At 39.9% G+C, this 21,039-nt stretch overlaps 1 protein-coding gene across 6 annotated transcripts in view; it reads right to left on the reverse strand.

Moving 5' to 3' along the window:
- Positions 1 to 21,039, reverse strand: part of PIP5K1B (phosphatidylinositol-4-phosphate 5-kinase type 1 beta) — a 108,933-nt gene that overhangs the window by 60,661 nt on the left and 27,233 nt on the right. For all 6 annotated transcript variants that reach the window (XM_077344848.1, XM_077344849.1, XM_077344850.1 and 3 more), the window contains 2 exons: positions 15,811 to 15,889; positions 14,408 to 14,476 (listed from right to left, as the gene is read on the reverse strand). In XM_077344848.1, the coding sequence (XP_077200963.1) occupies positions 14,408 to 14,476 (69 nt within the window). In that variant the 5' untranslated portion in view covers positions 15,811 to 15,889. The remainder of the gene's footprint in view (positions 1 to 14,407; positions 14,477 to 15,810; positions 15,890 to 21,039) is intronic.

The raw sequence follows: 21,039 nt of genomic DNA on the forward strand, positions 1-21,039 counted from the left end.
GACTAAACCTAAGTTAAAGTAACGATCATAAAGCAAGAAGAAAAACACGGTATTATGATAAACATAACGTTTATTATTATTACTTAGGATTTCTACACTGCTCCTTCAGTGTCCTGCACAAGGCAGCTTATTATTAAAACCACATATTAAAAACAAGCTGACAAAATATTGATATCTAAGGAAGCGTTCTATTAAACATCTTATATAACTATCATTGAAAATAGAATACTAGTGGTATATTGCCAATATTAATACCTGTTGGGAATTTAAAAAAGCATCACAACAGTTTTCTGTAATGTACACAAGACTAATTCCATGAACTGCATGTGAAGAGACAATCATTACACATACAGAATGCTCCTAGCATTAGATCCCTATACAGAAAAATAAAATGAATATAAATGTGACATTAAAAACTACAATTTCCAGAAATTATTGAGGGGAACAATTTAAAATCTGGGGGGGGGGGTGTATCCATTCAACTTCTCTTTAGAAGAACCTTGTATTCCTCACATATCAAATTACCAGTAGTAGTTTATCTGTTCTTTTCTTTTATCTCATTTCATCCTGCAGTGGATATGTTGTTTATTCTATTCTGCTGCTGTTGATTGGGAATGTTTTCCAGCAATTTTTCCAGTCAGGTAATTTCTCATTCGCTTTGACAATGGCTTTCAGTGGAGATTTTGGAAAGTTCAGGCTACACAAAGCCCCCAGATTGTCTTAACAATAACATTTGTATCTTCTTGTAAACTAATAGATGCTTTACTATCAAATTTTGCTTTAAGTGGCAGCTCTAGACTTCACTGCCCCAATCCTGCATGAGAAATCAATGTACATGGTCATAGCAAATGAACACTCCCATCTACAATACGATCTTCATCTATGCACTACTGAGCTGGCTGAATCCGCCCATAATAGACAAAGACCTACATGAAGGCAACCATTCATAACGGATACCAGAACTTTGAAGCCATCCAGGAGCCACAGTTCCTGAGTGCCAAAAATTTAGTTAATTCAAAAAACCCTCAAAAACTCAAAATACCTTTAATGGCATCATAAAAACAAAGTTTATAAAGATAGTTCAACACAAATCAGAAACATATAGTTAATCCATATAATGAGGATAAAAAAGTTTACATAGCTATAGCTGATGAAATTTGGGGGTCTTTATCTTACAGCAGATAGTGGGTTAATAACTCAGCTTGCCAAGGTTTTGTTTTCAGCAGTGCAGTAAGATATTTCATATGAAAGGTGAATGTTTAGGGCAATAGTGTAGTCAGAATCAGGATTTCACAATTATCAGCCATGCCTGTGTGGATGTATTGTAAATACAAAGTCATTGAAATATTTTTGGATTTCAGGGATTTTCCATGTTTGAAAACAATTCTTGAAAGTCATAAGCATTTCTCTAGTCTGATAATAAACTATATATTGATTATTATGGTAATATATTACTGCCTAAACATTTCCAATAATATTAATTTCATATTTCTTCATCACAAATACCATAACAATTCTGGTTAAAATAAAATTCTTCCATGTTGTTAAATAATTTTTGAGCACTGCTGTGTATTATTCATACTTGAGACAGATTACATAAGCAATATGTTGAGTTAGTGAATACCATATGGAGCTATATCTACTCAACATTATTCATTGTTAGCCATGTTCTACTCATGACTTAACAGGATTCAACCATGCAGACTCTCATAATCTTATACCATGAAAATCCCTGTTTGTCTCTAAAGTGCTACTGGAGTTGAATCTAAGACATACCCCAGACCCACATATCTGAATGACTATTTATCCTCATATGTATCTGTTTACTAGATACACTCCTCTCAATGTATCTTTCTTGCTGTGCCAGCCCACAAGATTGTATGGTTGCCCTTAATCTTGCTCTTAATCTAACTGTAGACTTTTCCAGTCATGCCCCTATACAACTGGAAATGTCTTGCCAGAGGAGGCTAAAAGGGATCCTTTGCTACTGTCCTTTATAATGTGCAACAAAACCAGTTTTTGTAGAATGGGAGTTTCTGATTTGTGCTGAATTGATGGTTTGCTGGCAGTCATTAACACTTACTGTTTGAGCTATTCCTCCCTACCCATCAGTTAAACTACTCTCTATTTCTTGTAGCAATATGGGCCAAGATTAGAAGCATGTCATTATATTAACTATATACCAACAGCGGAATGATAGAAAGCTGAAGTCTTCAAAGCATGATTCAGCAACAACAGCTGACAGAGCATTAGTTTTCAGAAAAAGACTGTTCAACAAATGCTACATCATAAGAACACCCTCCCCCCCCAAAAAAAACCCCCAGTTAACTATAATATGCACACACAATTCTATGTAACATCAGTCTCTTGGCAGAGTGGATTAGTATGGCACACACCCTACTTCTTGTGGGAGATAGAGTTTATCTATTTACGCAGTAATAGATGCATTCATTACAGCTGCTACGCATACATGGTATACAGACTAGTGCTTCCCTGCCAAGATATAAGGATAGCTTGAGACAATACTCCTTGTATCACATTCAGAAGGGAAAAGAAACTAAATTATTTTTAACTGCAGTTGCTCTAATTGCTGTCCACTGGATTTATTTTATTACTGATAGTTTGTTCAAATGATATTACTTTTTATTTGTTTGCCGCCTCAAAAATTCTGAGTTGAAAAGAATATAATATTTTGAACAAATAAATATGAAAACAAAATATCATGAAGGTCATCTCACAGACTAAACTAAGCCATCATGGAAGAAACAGGTCTTCTACTCTTGAAATACTTTTCTTGAAAATATATACCAGATAATTGTGTGCAGTTTATAACATCATCATACTGTGTGTTCAATTGACCATCTGTTTTAATCGTATGTTATAAGTCTTGCAGACAACCATCATGACAACTCAATGTGATAAGCTTTCATTCCTGAATATGATGGCAGTATAGTAGGCTGCATAATGCATCATTAAGGTAAAGGTAAAGGTATCCCCTGTGCAAGCACCGGGTCATGTCTGACCCTTGGTGTGACGCCCTCTAGCGTTTTCATGGCAGACTCAATATGGGGTGGTTTGCCAGTGCCTTCCCCAGTCATTACCGTTTACCCCCTAGCAAGCTGGGTACTCATTTTACTGACCTTGGAAGGATGGAAGGCTGAGTCAACCTTGAGCCGGCTGCTGGGATTGAACTCCCAGTGTCATGGTCAGAGCTTCAGACTGCATATTGGCTGCTTTACCACTCTGTGCCACAAAAGGCTCTATGCATCATTTAAAATACATTTAATATTAGGGGTGCTTCTAAATGCTGCTGTTCACTTTCATGCACAATGACAGCTGAAATCAATCTAGTTCTTCCACACAAAATTCTTATGTACTTAAGTGATTACCCAAATGTATTTATTTATTACATTTATATACCGCCTTCCTTCTCCCTCCCCTAACCAACTATTATTCTATCTTTAATGCTTTGCTGTTAAAATATTTGAGCAGAGGCCTCCTGGGCAGAGCCTGTCTGGCCATTTCCAGTCATTGGGACAATCATGACCCACACAGCTTTCCTGTACATGTCCTGATTGGCCCAGCCCCACTTACCCCTGCTGCCAACAACGTGGCGGCTACTGCCCAATCACCGTGTGTCCCGCCCCTGACCGTCTCACAGTTCTTTTACCTCATAGTTCTTTCAGTTCATCATAGTCCGTTGTTCAGTGAGTTAGATGCCCTGGCAGCTAACTTTCACCCTTCCTTCAGCCCTGCTGTGAAAGCCTCTAACAGCCCCTTGACTGAGGTGAGGAAGGTGTTTCCAAGAGCAACGCAGAAGAGTCTGTGGGCGTACTTGTGGTTTCCTTTTGAGCTTTCCCCTTCTGCCTAACAGTTGGCTGACAGGCCACAAGTGTTTCAACTCCACAACAACCTGCGTGGGAGGCCTTAAATGTTACCAGTTTGGTGTAGTGGTTAGGAGTGCGGACTTCTAATCTGGCATGCCAGGTTCGATTCTGCGCTTCCCCACATGCAGCCAGCTGGGTCACCTTGGGCTCACCACACCACTGATAAAACTGTTCTGACCGAGCGGTGATATCAAGGCTCTCTCAGCCTCACCCACCTCACAGGGTGTCTGTTGTGGGGAGAGAAATGGGAAGGCGATTGTAAGCCACTTTGAGCCTCCTTCAGGTAGGGAAAAGCGGCATATAAGAACCAACTCTTCTTCTTCTTCTTCTTACTTCTGCACAACAACGCTGTCTAACCTCCAAAGCAGCCCTTTCTGCCTGTGAAGATGATCTTTATAGTCTTGTAATTCCAGGAGCTCTCCAGGCCACAACTGGAGGTTGATTAACCCTGGGTTGGAAATATTCCTGGAGGTTTGGAAGAGGGCCTTAAAATGGTACAATGCCTCAGAGTCCACCCTCCAAAGTAGCCATTTTTGCCTGCAGAGCTGATCATTATAATCTAGAGATGAGCAGCAATACTAGAGATGGCTTTGGCCAACCCTTACCAGCAACTGTTTGTATTTTTTTGGGGGGGGGAAGGCAGGCAGACAGACAGACAGAACGACCAGCATGGGTCCTGTGAGTCTGGAAAGTGCAAGAAGATCTAAATAAAGAATATGTACCTCCTGAAACTGTCAATGGTAAACAAGTAAATGCCTAGAGAGGCAGAGGAACTGAAGTGACTTTTCTCAAGCGTGGCCTGGTAAATAAAATCCAGTATTTGCCAGGAAGGTCCTATGAAGTCAAAATAATAAGTGGCCCAGAATTTGAAGTGGAGTTAACTTTACAGGAAAGTAGACAATGAGACTTTGGGGGGGAACTAAATAATCCACTTTTATGAGGCAATGTCTTGGTCTTGCAGACAACAACAGAGACTGCAGTTGCCATCAGTAGGCCTCAGGCTTCAGAAGGGCAGACATCATCAGCCAAGCAACAGACTGTGCTATTCAAGGGGTGTCTGTGGCCACATGCATTCCCTTTGAAGGGAAGCATATGAGGGGGAGAGCTTTTCCTTCAGCCTAACCGCCTGGAGATGAGCTGTACTTCCAGATGATTCTCAGACCCCACCTGGAGGCTGGCATTCCTAATTCTCCGTGGGATAAAATGCTAGAGTCACCCCTCCAATGCAGCCATTTTTGCCTGGGGAGCTGACCTTTATAGTCAAGAGATGAGCAGCAATTCCAGGAGATCTCCAGGCCCCACCTGGAGGTTGGCTGTCCCAGGTCTGGAAATATTCCTTGTGGTTTGGAACTGTGGCCTCAAAAGTGTGTAACGCCTCCACAGCAACCTAACCAGCTACATAGCACCCCCTGAACTATTTCAGGCTACGAAAACATTGCAGAGAGGAGGTAAGTTTGCCAGGTTGGTGTAGATTTATGCTCTGGAATTCCACACTACCTAGGTGTGCATAAACCTGACTTGGGTCAACACTGCTGTGCACAGGGAGACCTCCTCTTAGGGTTGCCAGCTTCCTGAATGCAATGGGCTTTTCGGCTAGTATGATATATAAATTATATGTATATCCTCTTCAACTATTTACAGATAGTTCCCATCTTCCAGCCAGGCACCAGCCAGGCCCCTATCTGCTTAGTTCAGCAAAGTCACTGTAACATGTTTCTTCAAAACATACCTTAGTGTTTGAAACTGTTAGACAACCAAGTTCTCCCATTCCTCTTCATTACAGTATATTCCTCTTGCTAAATGCTGTACAATTTAAATTACACTTGTCCTTGCAACCAAGTAGGCTACTTTTATGGACAATGAACCAGAATTGAGAAGCCAAGACCTGTTTGGAATACTCAGGATATACTCTACATTCTGTCCATATGGCCAGGAATACCACATAGAATTCTCAGGCATATACCACATGCCTACACCCTTCAACTTCTTTCCCTATCATCACTGTGACACAAACCTAAATGATTTGGCAAATATACTGTACAATCAGTATCTCTAGATTTTCATAGATTAAACGTAATTCTAAAAAGTAGTCACATCACTAGGGTCCATGGACTACACATAACTAGGGATGCCAGATCCACTGGTCTGGGTGGAAGATTCCCACTTTCTGGACATGCCCCCCCCCCCAACTGGAAGAATGCGTCATTTTAATGCAGTGTGCTGATGTCACCTAAAAGTGATCTCAACACATTGCGGTTGTCAGGGTCATGATACTCTGGACAAATTCTACCATAGAGTTTTGCAGATGTCACTTTTATTTATTTATATTTAATATTTATTTATTTATATATTCCATTTTTAGGCTGCAGCTCCTCAGCCTGCCAGCTCACCGTGGCTTACAATAAGCAATTTACAATATAACAATTTACGATAAAACTTCCAGTGATATCATCATGTTGTGTAACTCCTCCTTGCTCCTGGAAAGCATCCCTCCCCCCATCCTCTGGACGTGGCAACTATACACATCATATAGAACATCTAACAACAGATCTGCAAGAAATTCAGGTTATGCTTCTATTACAACTAATGCAAAGCGTGATTTTATGCATCTTCTCCATGGTAATTCACAACTCAGACAAAGTTCATGAATGTCTAATTCAGTGAAATTTAAGTTCTCCATATGGATATTACACAGAAAGTGCAAACAGAGGATAAACAAGACATTCCTGGTACTTCTGATGTTATCCAAAGACGACAAATAGTTTCTCTTTAATCAGGAGTTCCTAAAGCAAGAAAATCATTAAAACCTGCCCTACTCTGGGACATTGGAATTACAATGTTTAAAGCAATTTGGGTGATCCAGGAATTCTAATATCAATATATGGTGTGTAATATTCATCATAACTAGGTTATGTAATTTTAACTGCAGTATTTCAGGCCTTTGCCCCTACTCACCATATGTAGGTGTTCTGTGCAAGAAAAAAATTAAGTCCTTATATTGCAAGAAGGAAGATAACTTCCCTATTGTGGTTTCAAACTGAAGATCTCTTACAAAGTATGAAGGAATACTTCAGTTCTCCCAGTCATTTTTTATTGCAAACAACATTCTATCAACTCCATTTCCCATTGCAAACATCACGTCCTCTTTCCAACATTACAGAGCAAAACTCAGCGAGGTTTTCCCTCCTTTGAGCAATATTTACTTTGAATTTCGTGTACAATCTGTATATACTTTATACATAGCAACAACATCCAATCTGCTGACCAGAAAGAAATAGATAAGGGTGATGTATGCTGAATCTTAAGTTTATGGGTGTCTTCTGGTATTTAATCAGTAACCAAAGCATACAATGACAATAAGAACCAACTAAGTCCCTAGCTCCCAGATAGAGAGTAATAGACCTTTGCTGGACGGGGGGAGGGGAGTGGGTTATACATTTATTATCCCCCATCGTGATATTGTGTTTTAATTACATTTTAATGGTTTTAATAGGATTTTATTGTTCTTATGAATCTTTGTAAACCGCCGCAAGACTTTTGAGAGCAGTATATAAAGATATAAAGATATAAACTGCCCTAAGAAATTATTTGAATGTTATTGGTATAAGTAGCTCTGTTAATAATTAGGGCAGTATCCTTTTTTAATTCCCAGAAGAAAGTTTATGGTATAACTTGGATTACACATTTCAGACAAACTCAGGATGGTGGCCCTGTTGGTATGAAACAGCAGAATATAAATCTGAGTCCAGTGGAACCTTTAGGAGCAACAAAGTTTAATTCAAGATACATGCTTTGGTGTGCTTGTATACTTCTTCAGAAATTTCAGACAGCTCAGCTTAAAGCACTGGAGAGAAAGTTTACCTGACTCAGATTGGTAGGCAGTATTTTATGTAATGCATTTTGTACATGATGGTATACACAAATGTAACAACAACTGACTACATTTCCAGAATACCTGCATAATTACAATAGGAAACTCCAAAAGCCGGTTTTCAGTCTTTATTACTGGGAATCTTGGGATTTTTCAGAATCTTATCAAAGATTTGCCCACTGGTAGCATCTTAATGGCTCTTCCTTCAAAGGGACTACTGGATGTGGTTTAGGGTGCCCATTATTTTAAACAGGGCCATTCCGCATTCGTCCAAAATACCACAATGGTTACTAATTGAAATCGCTACAGTTTTGCCATTATGCACAACGTCATTGACAATCTGTAACACTCCTGAAACCGATCTGCAAAAAGCGCTTCGTTGTAGCGCTTTCAGGGAAATCCCAAAAAGTGGATTCACCCTCCGGAAAGCGCTACACTCCTGCAACCAATCTGCAACACTAGCGGGAAAGTTCTGTGCGTTACCATTGTTGCGGTTTCTGCAAAGTCCCTAGCCCTGGCTCTCTCCTCTGATCTTCCGGCGAAGCGATCGCCATTTTTTTTCTCCGAGCGAGCGGAGATCAACGCACCAGCGAGCCTTCGTTTACCCAGCGAGGCTTCCCTGGCTGCAGCCCCTCTGTTTAAAGTCACCAAGCACAAGCCTGTTTGCTGGTTTATTTTCACTTTATTTTCACTTTATTTTCACACTGTTTTCGGCCGAAAATTGCGCCTGTGAGGGGGGGGGATTTTTTTTTCACCCGGGGGGAGCGTGGCAACGATGAAACGGCAGCTCAAACACCACCTGCTAGCTGGATGGGTCTCTCCGTTGCAACGAATCAACGCATATTCGTTGCAACGGGTGTGTTTAAAAAAAAAAAACTTCCTTAAAGGGAAAGGGGCTGTTTGGGAGCGTGATAACGGCCGCCCATTGGCTGCTTGATGGCCAGGGACGGGACACAGCTTAGCAATAGCGCTTCCTGGCTAGCGATTTTAGCAGAGACCGGAACCCTGTGGGAAACGATAGAAACGCAACTGGATTCCACTACAAAGGCAGGTATGCATAATGACGAATTCCACTATTTAAAATGGCGATTTTTCGTTCAGCAAACAATTTGCTACATGGATCCCGGTGCGGAATGGCCCACAGAATTCCCATGAGGAGCAACAACCAGTCTAACAGTACCTTACATAAACTATGTGCACACCTTAGACTATGCCTACAAATCCATGGTAATATGTAGAGATTCAGTAGCAGAGTGTAGAAATTTCTCAGCAGACATTTTCTTAAACCAGACTAAACAAAAGAACAAGTCAAACAGTTCATCCCGTAGGAAGAACTCTCCCCACAGGTCCAGCTAGGGTTCTGCTGGGCAGCCTGGTTTAAACCAGATTACCAAATACAGGCCAACAAGAGGCCGATCCTGCAGGGCGAACTTTCCTACAGATCCAGCTGGGGCTCTGCTGGGCAGCCTGATTTAGACTGTACTGCCTAACAGAGCCAATCTCTGTTGGGGATCTGCTGGGAAGCCTGGTTTAGACTGGACCGGACTACCAAACAGAATTTGCCTAGGAGCCAAGAGAACCTGGACTCTCACCATCGCACACAGATCCTAGTTGGGACGGTTTCTCCTGCAGTGCAGTTTAAACCATACTGCAGGAGAAGCTGGTCCTAGGCTCTGCTGTGTTGCAGCTATCAGACGGTTCCTTGTGACATAGCAGCTTCTAGGGCTGGCTTCTACAACCCAGTTTAAACTGACCTGTACAAGAAGCCAACCCCAAGCTGAGCAGGTGGATATAGTCTGCTCCCCACAGGTACAGCTGGTCCTTTAAACTGCAGTAGAAGCCCAGCAAGCAACTGCTCCTGCTTCTCCACTATTTTCAGGTCTACTGGTAATTCTATAATATATCTGGGATTTTCTTGGGATTCCCCCCCCCCCCCAGTTTTTCTAAGAAATTGTGGATACATCCGGGAAGATGAAATTTACAAGAAGCTTTTGGTTTAGACAGACTTGAATGCATATCCCTTCTTTATTCCCACAAATCCATCAAAACCGTATACCTTTTACAAAATTAAATAAACACTGAAGAACACAAATATATTTCTCTATCTTGCAATTAATTTTTTTAGTTTTATTGTTTGCCCCCAAGTTAAACTGCATGATCCAATAAAAAATGAACTGTCTTTTTTAGAATTAGCATTTTAATCAAAGACATGGAAAATACAATATGTCTCAGACTTACTTGTATGATGATATTATAACCTATGGATAACTGGGTGTCTAGTCACAGATGAAAAATTTCCATGTATTGGTTTTTCCATTCACATGCCCTCTCAAAATAGAATTAAATTTCTGTAAATATACATTGTTCTGATATGAATACAAAGAAGAACTGTATATTCAGATATAACAGTTTTTAAACTTGAGCATTAGATTTTCTTTTAATTTTTAAAAAACTTGATGCTTTTCAAAACTTGTTAGAATAATTGTGTGTCTTATTTCATACAGCTAAATCTTCTCTTTGAAAACTGACTCTACACAGTTCAAATACTAAGTGTGATTGGAATAACTCAGGCTTTCTCAACCAGGGTTTCGTGAAGCGCTGGGGTTTCTTGATGGCTCTGGAAGAGTTTCCTTTATGGGTGGGAGGTAATTATTTTTTAATGTTTTTAGTTATTGGATGATATGACCGTATGTGGTCACAACAACACCCCCCAACTCCTTCCAAAATGGCCAGTGACAGGCCCGAAGGGGGTGGGAAGGGGAAGGGTCCTGTGTGGGCATGTACACAGCTATGCTTCTCAACCATATTCTGCACAATCGCACCATTTCTGGGGTTTCTTGAAGCCTGAAGAATGTTCCAGGGGTATTTCAACAGTAAAAAAGTTGAAAAAGGATGAAGTAACCACTCTACAAAATTAGAGCCCTAAACTTAGAGAAGGATGGAACTGAGAAAGTTAAGCTAAATAAAGTATCCCAAGGAAAAATATCTGCAAGAGTATTTTTTTAATTCTTGAGCACCCAAAGATGATCTATGCAAGGGATGGCCAAACTGTTGCTCCCCAGATGTCAATGGACTACAATTACCATGACCCATTGCCCCATTCTGTCAGGGGCTCATGGTAATTGTAGTCCATGAACATCTGGAGAGCCACAGTTTGGCCACCTCTGGACTATGTTTTGACAGTTGGTGCCTGTGGTAAAATACTTTGTTAACTCTCTACACTGACAGCGTGCACTCTCTTTCAGCAACAGGCCACATGACTTCTGTCATAGGAATACCAGTAACCAGATTTCTGTATATTTTTGGAAATATTTAGGAACTATAGGTTTCCCAAACCACAGGAGGAAAGAGTGTGCAATACAATCTTCTCAGACCAGAAAAGGCAGCTTCCAGATACACAAATCACACATAGGGCCTGGCAACTATAAGGCTAACACTCCTCCTTTCCTCCTTCCCTCATTTGTGGAGGCAGGGACTTTTTCGTGGGTCATTTTTTCTCCTGGTTTGCACCCCTGAGGGTTGAATGAATGGAATACCTTGTTCAGGGACCACAAACATGGGTCCCATGGTCTACACTTGAAACTTTGCGAAACTTCAGTGGACAGATAGCACTACATCCCATGCCATTTTTGGTGTCATTTGGCTCCTCACAATCCCCCATAGTGTCTAATGCAACCTGAATAATTTAGGAATCCCGAAAAAAACAGACTTGAATTGTAAAATGGTACTGGGCAACCCAAATATCATCAAACACTGGTATTTATGCCCTTCCCAAAATCCAAATCCACAAAATACCATGGTCATTTTTGCCAGGCACAATTTGCTTTGAGACTCCTTTGGGCAGTAAAAAGAGGGGTATGAAAACCAACTCTTCTTCTTCTCTTAAAGTGTTAGGATTCTGGAAGACTCACTGGTTTCATTTGTTAGGTTATTTGTAAATGATCTTAATATGTTAACTTCACTAGTGCATAATTTGTGTTTGTTTAGGTAAAATCATCAGTCTCTCTCAGATCACCTCCTTGAGGCTCACTTTGTCCTCAAGCAAACAAGACAGATCAGAACTGAATAGTAAAGTAAAAGTTGACTTACTTTCTAAGTATCCATTCCCATGCCCAAGGAAGTAACAGGCAAGAAAAGCAGAACACACCTCATCTAATATTTGTGGAAGCATTCATTGATCTTAAAAGTAATTTAGAAGGGGCTTTTTCCTCTTAAAATGCGAGCTCAAAATGGCTTCACATCCTACTTAAATCAGCACATCACTAAGCCTGAAAGTCTGCAGGGTTACTGTCAAGCTGATCCAATAAATGAAATGATAGTTTGAATATTAATATTCTAAATTACTCAACATCTACCTGTTCTTTTACACACTTCAGCCATATGAAATTTATTCCCAGTAAATATTAGATCAGAGTCAACAAACACTGTATATTTGCACAATAATGTGAGTTGCTCAAGCACATGCTATGTAATGTATGCTGAACACAGGAGCACTAGACTAGATATAAAAATGCCAAAAATAATTCTTTCAGAAGCAGAAGTAACCTCTTAAAGGATTATGGGTAAACTGTTAGAAATGACTCCCTAGTCAAGTCATGAATTCAACACTACCAGTGCAATCCTAAGAACACTTTCCTAGTAGTAGTAAGCCCCACTTGAGTAGACTTCAGTAAGATTCTCCGTAGACCAATTTAGTATTGCTCTGTAAGTCTGTGATGTTCACTAATAGAGCCACACAAGTTCTTTGGAGCCCTGATAAAACAGAGCAAACCAATATACAGTTCTGTTGTAATTTGTCAATATAATTTTTTGACCAAGTAACAGGTTTGCTGGATCGTGGAAATTCGGTTGATGTCGTTTACTTGGATTTTAGTAAAGCTTTTGATAAGGTTCCCCCTGATGTTCTGATGGATAAATCGAAGGACTGCAATCTGGATTTTCAGATAGTTAGGTGGATAGGGAATTGGTTAGAGAACCGCACTCAAAGAGTTGTTGTCAATGGTGTTTCATCAGACTGGAGGGAGGTGAGTAGCGGGGTACCTCAGGGCTCGGTGCTTGGCCTGGTACTTTTTAACATATTTATTAATGATCTAGATGAGGGAGTGGGGGACTACTCATCAAAGTTTGCTGATGACACCAAATTGGGAGGACTGGCAAATACTCCGGAAGATAGAGTTCAACGAGATCTGAACACAATGGAAAAATGGGCAAATGAGAACAAGATGCAATTTAATAAAGATAAGTGTAAAGTTCTGCATCTGGGTCAGAAAAATGAAAAGCATGCCTACTGGATGGGGGATACGCTTCTAGGTAACACTGTGTGTGAACGAGACCTTGGGGTACTTTGTGGATTGTAAACTAAACATGAACAGGCAGTGCGATGCAGTGGTAAAAAAGGCGAACGCCATTTTGGGCTGTATCAACAGGGGCATCACATCAAAATCACAAGATGTCATAGTCCCATTGTATACGACACTGGTCAGACCACACCTGGAGTACTGTGTGCAGTTCTGGAGGCCTCACTTCAAGAAGGACGTAGATAAAATTGAAAGGGTACAGAGGAGAGCAACGAGGATGATCTGGGGCCAAGGGGCCAAGCCCTATGAAGATAGGTTGAGGGACTTGGGAATGTTCAGCCTGGAGAAAAGGAGGTTGAGAGGGGACATGATAGCCCTCTTTAAGTATTTGAAAGGTTGTCACTTGGAGGAGGGCAGGATGCTGTTTCTGCTGGCTGCAGAGGAGAGGACACGCAGTAATGGGTTTAAACTTCAAGTACAACGATATAGGCTAGATATCAGGAAAAAGTTTTTCACAGTCAGAGTAGTTCAGCAGTGGAATAGGCTGCCTAAGGAGGTGGTGAGCTCCCCCTCACTGGCAGTCTTCAAGCAAAGGTTGGATACACACTTTTCTTGGATGCTTTAGGATGCTTAGGGCTGATCCTGCGTTGAGCAGGGGGTTGGACTAGATGGCCTGTATGGCCCCTTCCAACTCCATGATTCTATGATTCTATGGACTTTAACCAGTTAGCACACTGCGACAAAAATGATGCAGAGAAAGGCAAACACTCCACATTAGAAATTTGTCTCTCCCAAAATGCTTTGCTGTCAGTTTAAATATGAATTTTTTTTAAAAAAAAGAAGACATCAAGCACCTCTGACATCTTAAAGAATCTTCGGTAACATCTAATTCAACTTTAAGTCAAGTAAGATGGGCCATGGAGAAGCCACTGGAATACTGGGACAAGAAACAAACAGAAACTGTTTCACTATCCAATGTCAGAGACTTTGAATTTGAGACACATCTCAAAACAAGTTAATACCCTTGATTTTCTTTTCCCTGCAAGTGAAGATCATGAAAACTCCATCCCTAGCTATCTGTCTTCCATGCCTGGTCTTTCCTGCAATTACTTGAACTGGCTCCCATGACTGGCACAAGCAGACTACTGAACATTAAGCCTCTCATTGAGGATAACATGCAAACTGTTAGGTTTGTGAAAACATCAGGATGATCAACTTTCCCATGCTTAACACAAAAAAATATTCATTTTGATAAATTCAGATAAACAAAAAAACAGAGATAGAATTCTGTACAGACCCCAGGCTTAAAATGAAATAATTCAGACAACAAAAAAGGACGTGTAAATTCTAACCTTTTTATATGTTTTCTCCTCATGTTGTTTTCCAGAAGAGGGATCTCCATTTTCAGTTACAGACTGCATCTGAAAAGAGAGAATACATCAAGTAGCAGTGTTTGAAAACATTACATTCAGTTGATTGCTTAACAAGTAATTGGCAAGATTTAGATCCACTGTTGGATTGTTGCTGATGTGTTATTTTGTGACTGTGTTATATGTTCAGGCTGTTCCATGTATTATACCTGCAATGTTGTATGTGGACCGCCCTGAGCCATATGGGAGAAATCTAACAAACAAACAAGAGCCTCCCACTAGCAGAGCAGCAAGAAAGAAGCCTACATGCTCAGTGATAACTGCTGGATATAAGAAGGCCTCTCATCCCTCCATGTACTGATTTGTGCCTGTGGCAGGGAAGACTGATGTATAGGAACACTGTTTTAGATCCTGGCTTATAAACATCTTCTAACTTGCTATCATGATGATAGTAGCCATTCAGTTGTGTCTAACTGATGGTGATCCTAAGGCTCAGCTGTCTCCATGTCTTTTGATCTTGCATGGCTTCTTTTAGTTGTATAATACTCTGGCCAGTGTCCATTTTGAGAATATCTAATGACTGTGCTCTTTGTTGGCCTGGTTTCCTTTTACCACTGACCAGTCCTAGTATAAGTGTTTACTCCAATGAGTTGAAGCACATGATACGGCCAAAGTAAGTGAGCCGGAATTTTGTTATGTTGCCTTCCAGTGATACATCAGGCTTTATGTGTTCTGGTATTTGTGACTTCCGCTGTCCATGGAATCTGCAGAAGCCATCTCCAGCACCAGAATTCAAGTGAATCAATTCTCCTCTTGTCTGATTTTTTCATTGTTCAACTTTCACAGCCGTAAGTGGTTATCAGAAATACGAAAGATTGGACTAATCTATACTTGGTAGTCTGGTTTATGTCTTTGCTTGGTTCAAGTTTATCACTATTGAGCGACTCAGAACAATCCAACATTTTATTTCCAAGGCAATAACTAAACTTAAAATCAGTGCTGATGAACTTCTTACTAATGGTAAAGAAGCAGAACAAGTAAATCTGTTCTAAATGTTCTTCACTAGCCCCTTGTTTCTATTTCTCTCAGTATGACTTGCAGAACAATCCTAAACAGAACTATACTCTTTTAACCCCATTGGCTTTAATGTAGTCAGTAAAACTCTTAACTCTGTTAAGACACCAAGAAGAACATGCTTCTGATTTAACATTTTGTACCTCCGTAGAAATGTACCTGTACCTATGTTAAAATGAATAATCACAAACAAAACAGCAAGATATTGCATTAATAGTGCACTTACAATGTGTAGTATCACAAGTATTCCATCTGCCTTGTGAAAACATATAAAATATTGGTAGATTTTAATAATATTAAAATTAACTTACCGTGCTTAGCTATGTTGCAAGTAATCTGGAGCTGAGAGGGACAGTCAACCTATTCATTGATGCTGGTTTTTCTAAATTCCTTTAAAAAGAAAACAGAATTAAACATTTTGCTAACTAAGATTGGAATCTAATAAGCAGTTAATACATGGAATTCTGGTTCCACATTGTGACTGAGTCCTCTTTTGTGTATTCTAATATAGATTTTGTCCTAGATACAGACTTATGACTTCATTATAAAATATTTATATAATATAGTAAATGGATACAATTTTGTATAAATTGCAGTTAAAACATAACACCTGCCTCAGAATATTTCCAAAGAAAGATCATTATCTTTAAAAAAAGAAGAAAAAAGAACTAGGTGGGCCTTTTTATAAACTGGGTTAGAATACAATTCTGACATGGCTGGTAGGATTCTAGTCAGTGTGAACCCCATTTTCTTTTCTTTCATTGTGGCTTGTGAGATCCTTCTCAAAGTAGAAACAAAAGTGTGTGTGTGTAAAAACAAAAGCCATAGAGGTCAGTTGTTTCTCTTCTAAACTAAGATAGTCACTGCAACTCCTGTCTGTCTCTTATCTAGGTAGAAGGCATGACAATGAAACGGTGCCTTAGCAGAAGCCTAACTCTGCTTGCTGTCCTGCAAATATATACTGCTGGGGGAGGGGGAGAACGACAAGTTCACAAACAGGGTCACACCTCAGAAAATTGTTACCTGCTGTGGGCAGCTAGGGGTAAACCTAATAACAAGGCTGAAGTGAAGTAATTCCTGCTTTTTAAAATCTTGCCATGGTATCTTAAATACCATGTTATACACAAAGCCTTGTAAATAGTTTGTTTCTGGCTTTGGCATTTGAGACTTGCATAATATGAACTGTGAGCATTTATAGTTTTCTTTCTCTCAGAGTTATACATGTGTATTCCCCATCTCGCAAGTTATTTTGTTTTGTTTTTTTAACTAGACAAAAATCAACTAAAACATTGCTACCAAAAAGCATTATATACATGACTTTCACATTTTAAAAAATCTGAAGTCTGTATTCAAACTTACATAGTTTAAATCCTGTAGAAAGGCTAAATGCTTCTAATGCCAGAAAAGCATTTCCCCGCATATAACAAGACTTTTAAGCTTCTCATTTAACATCTAATCTAATTATTTCCTCTATTAACACTTTGATACTTAATGCTGTCTTTAATAGGATGCTTCCAAAGATTGGGGCTGGGGGGAAGACTAAGTAGATGATTTATTACTACATTTTGCATACTTGGAAAAGATGCCTGAACTAAAATGAAGATGAATGTCCTCCCATTACCTGGCATCTTTGCAGCAAAACTATTCACAAAGCTTATCTCAAGATAAGTCTTTGCACAAACACAGACATCGGAGAAGATCTGCTCAAGCGACAAATAACAACAAATGCCAACTCAATGCCAGGATATTTTTCCAGTGCAGAAAAGAGTACTCCCATATATCCAGTAAAATGACAAACAGGGTGCATATGCAATCCCTTTTCATGACATTTCTACTCTCACAAGAGCTTCTTGCACAAAATTCCCAAATTCCATCTTTTTTCCCCTCCCTTTTGCAGGAGAAAATTTTCAACTGCACAGTAAACCAGAGAATCAGGCTTTCAGTATAACCGGAAATTTAGAACCATTTTCTGTTACTAAAGGGACCATAGCTACAGCGAGCCAGTTACGTGCATTTGACATCGTTTTGCATGCCTCTGTATCATGCTGAGCATAGGCTAGCAGTGGTGTAATAATCTCCAGTATGGGAAATGCTTACATCTAGCTGAATCAACATGAGAAGGAAGGAAACCAGTCAAACCTGTGGGTCAGTTCAAGCAGCCAGCTGTGTTAACCAATCTTTAAAACTGTGATTTCAAGCACATCTAGTTCCACATAACTGATTAAGAGTCAGGGTTAGAGAACTGTTAAAGCGGTTTGTGGATAGAGAAGAAAACAGGAGTTTAAAAGGACTCTGAGTCCCTTTAAACCCCTGCGTATTGTTCCTCAGGAAAGCTGCAGAAGCTGAAGAGTCTAGGAATTGCAGAAGATAGCCCCCCCAAAAAAACAAACAGCTGAGCATCAAGGAGGCACTCCTTACTGCCCAGCTATTTCTGGCTGCCTTGTGCAGCCCTGTTAAACAAGACAGCCAGAAACAGCTTAGCAGCTGGGAGCAGCACCACTGGGTTAATGATCTGGTTCACCTATGAACCATAAGCTGTATTTTACCAGTTCGTGCCTGTCCATAGTCAGGGTACTTGCCTGAAGCCTTTATGAAAGCACCCTGGTGTAGTGGTTAGGATCGTGGACTTCTAATCTGGTGAGCCGGGTTTGATTCCCCGCTCCCCCACATATAGCCAGTTGGGTGATCTTGGGCTTGCCACAGCACTGATAAAGCTGTTCTGACTGAGCAGTAATATCAGGGCTCATGTACTTCATAGGGTGTCTGCTGTGGGGAAAGGAAAGGCGATTGTAAGCTGCTTTGAGACTACTCCTGGTAGAGAAAAATGGCCTATAAGAACCAGTTCTTTTTCTTCTTAAAATATAATCCACAACTACTCCAGGATACAATCAGACCAAATGTGAATGTAACCATGGAGAAGGATTCACCTACCACAAAAAACCATTCATGCTTGTTACAGAAAGTTTATGCACAATACATTTGGATAAATTATTCAACATTGTTTTTATCCATGTGAAAAACATGGCACTGTAACATTGCCAAGGTTAGGGAGACAGATTGTGGTCTCCTGACTAAAGGAACAATTTACCACACAAGTTAAACTAAATATAACTTGCCTGTTTATGAAAGTTTCATCTATTGATGAAGTGAATTTGCACATCATCACATTCTCTATGTCTAGCAAACCAGTTCAAGTATTACTGTGGGAGACAACAAGAGCCCAAAAAGTTAAAAAGAGTATATAAAAGATGGGTTTCAATGAGACCTTGCTTATAAAGTACTCCATGCACTTCGGTTGAAAGAATAATCTTGTGTCTCTAGAAAGCTATACCACGCCTGAATTTCTCAGACCAACAAAGTTGAACAGAGCATTAAAGTCAATGGGTTTGCTTTGCTTAGTTTTGTATCATATTTCCGCTCTGTGTCATATTCCTGCACATTTATAAAATTCATTTTTAGCTGCAATGCACATCCACTAATTCCTGTAACTTTTATGCAGTCCTCCTTTGATTACAGAAAAGGGAAACTCCTGGAGTGCCACATTGTTTGATCTCTGCATGCCACTAACTATGGTAGTTAGAATCACTAAGATTAAAGAACACCGGGAAAGAGTGATTTAGCGAACACCAGAATCAGTGTCTTGTATCCAAAGGCTGCTAACTATGGCTGCTAACAATGGAAGTCTTTTCCAAGTTAAGCATATTCCAAAAAACAGTGGTATTCAATCAGTGAGGACTCTCAGATGGCTTAGAATCTGCAAGTTTATGTGCTTCTTTCTATAAAACTCCTATATATTTTTGCTGCTATCTGGAAGGATCTGCTTTAAGTGCATATACATAGAGAGCAAGAGCACCATGCCTCATCGGTTCCACATACGCTGAATGGAGAAGCAGGAGAAGAATGAAAAATCACCTCAGTAGAGGAGATTATTTTTCCATGATTCTGTTCACCGATTAGTATACTTCAAGATGTGAGCATGCATTGCTTGGCCTCTCTCCAGGCTTCTCTCATTGACAACGCTATGGTCATAATTCTTGCTCCCTGTTTTCCTGCTGCATGACAATCTTTCACATGTTTGCAGTAAGTGTTAGGTCTGGAAACAGCAGCAGAAATGGGATTTGAACAGGGGACCTCTCGTTCCACAGGTAATTCTCTTAGCTGTATAAGGGATCAATCTAATGTTTCCTTAAATCCATTTATGGTAATCAGTCTTATATGATACAGCTCAAAGACAGGCACATGCCAGACAGACAGGTGCGGTTTTGTTCCTCTCCTGTTACTACCAAGAAAACAGCTTCTGTTCCCTCAATACAAATACTATTAATCCTAATTATTAGTCTTTATCATAATCAGTGTTCAGAATTTGCAAACTGAGTCTCTCAAATAAAAAAAAAATCCCTCAAGAACAACTTTGCTATTGCATTCACAGGAATGTTCAATCAGAAGACCAGTCTTTGATCTTAACCAAAACAAAATATGCAAAAACAGCCAAGGATATTTTTCTGGTTCAGGTATATTGGGCTCAAAAAATATTGGTATTTCCTATTCACAATTTTTTTTGGTGGACTGTATTTTTTCAGCTTCAAAGCATTTAAAGGGACTGAGATCAATTTCAATGCCTCGATGTTTAGAGTTTGCTCCAAGCCAGGGACCAAGATCCATTTAAATGTCTTGGCATCCCCAGAGTCTGCATGGAGCTGGGAGAGATGTCCCTTCCCCACTCAGACCCAACCACTCTGAAGGTGTCTTGGTGCTGGGCATTTTAAAGAGCCCAGCAGCAGACCTTATTTCCAGGAAAGAGCTGACCTTGCGGGAAAAAATTCTCCCTGCAGGCTTGAGTTGCAGTTTGAATCATGGCCCCACAGGCCCTACCAAACAGCTGATCCTCTCTCCGTAGGCTTGGGTACTCTGTGTGTGTGTGTGCAGGGAGGGGGGCATCTTGAAATTAGATAGTCCCAATCTGGCTGTTGTTTATATTGGTGGCCAAAACAGATTCTCTAATCTAAACTCATCTTAAAAATTCTAAAAAATTACAGCTAAACCAAATCAAACGGACACCCCTATTCTTAGTATCATCAGCCGTATTTAATAACAGTAATTTTCTAGCAAAAATTTCCACTATAAGCAATTCAAGAAATTTCAGTTTTTAATAATCTCACATCATTCCAAATGTTCCACTCATATCCCCAATAGAAGCTTATAGCAATAAGAATATGAGAAATCCAACATCACACACAAAATTATGTTGCCAGGAAATAGCCTGTGCATTCAGATCTAACACTAGTCAAATATGTTACAAATATCAAGCTGCTTTTAAATTCAGGTGTACAATCTCTCTTGATAAGACCACATGGCAATATAGTTGTCAAAAGTCTGCTTCCTAATCAATGATTCCTTTCTAATCTGTGCAGTCATTTTAATTCTTGAGTCTAACTGACTCATCGACTGAATATTGCAGTTCTACCAAGATCTCTTTTGAAAAAAATGGTAGAAAAGAAAAAAATGGTAATATATTTTGAGAGTTTTTGTTTATTTATAAC

The sequence above is a fragment of the Paroedura picta genome, chromosome 7, assembly GCF_049243985.1.
Source record: "Paroedura picta isolate Pp20150507F chromosome 7, Ppicta_v3.0, whole genome shotgun sequence".
In the NCBI taxonomy this organism is placed as follows: Eukaryota; Metazoa; Chordata; class Lepidosauria; order Squamata; family Gekkonidae; genus Paroedura; species Paroedura picta.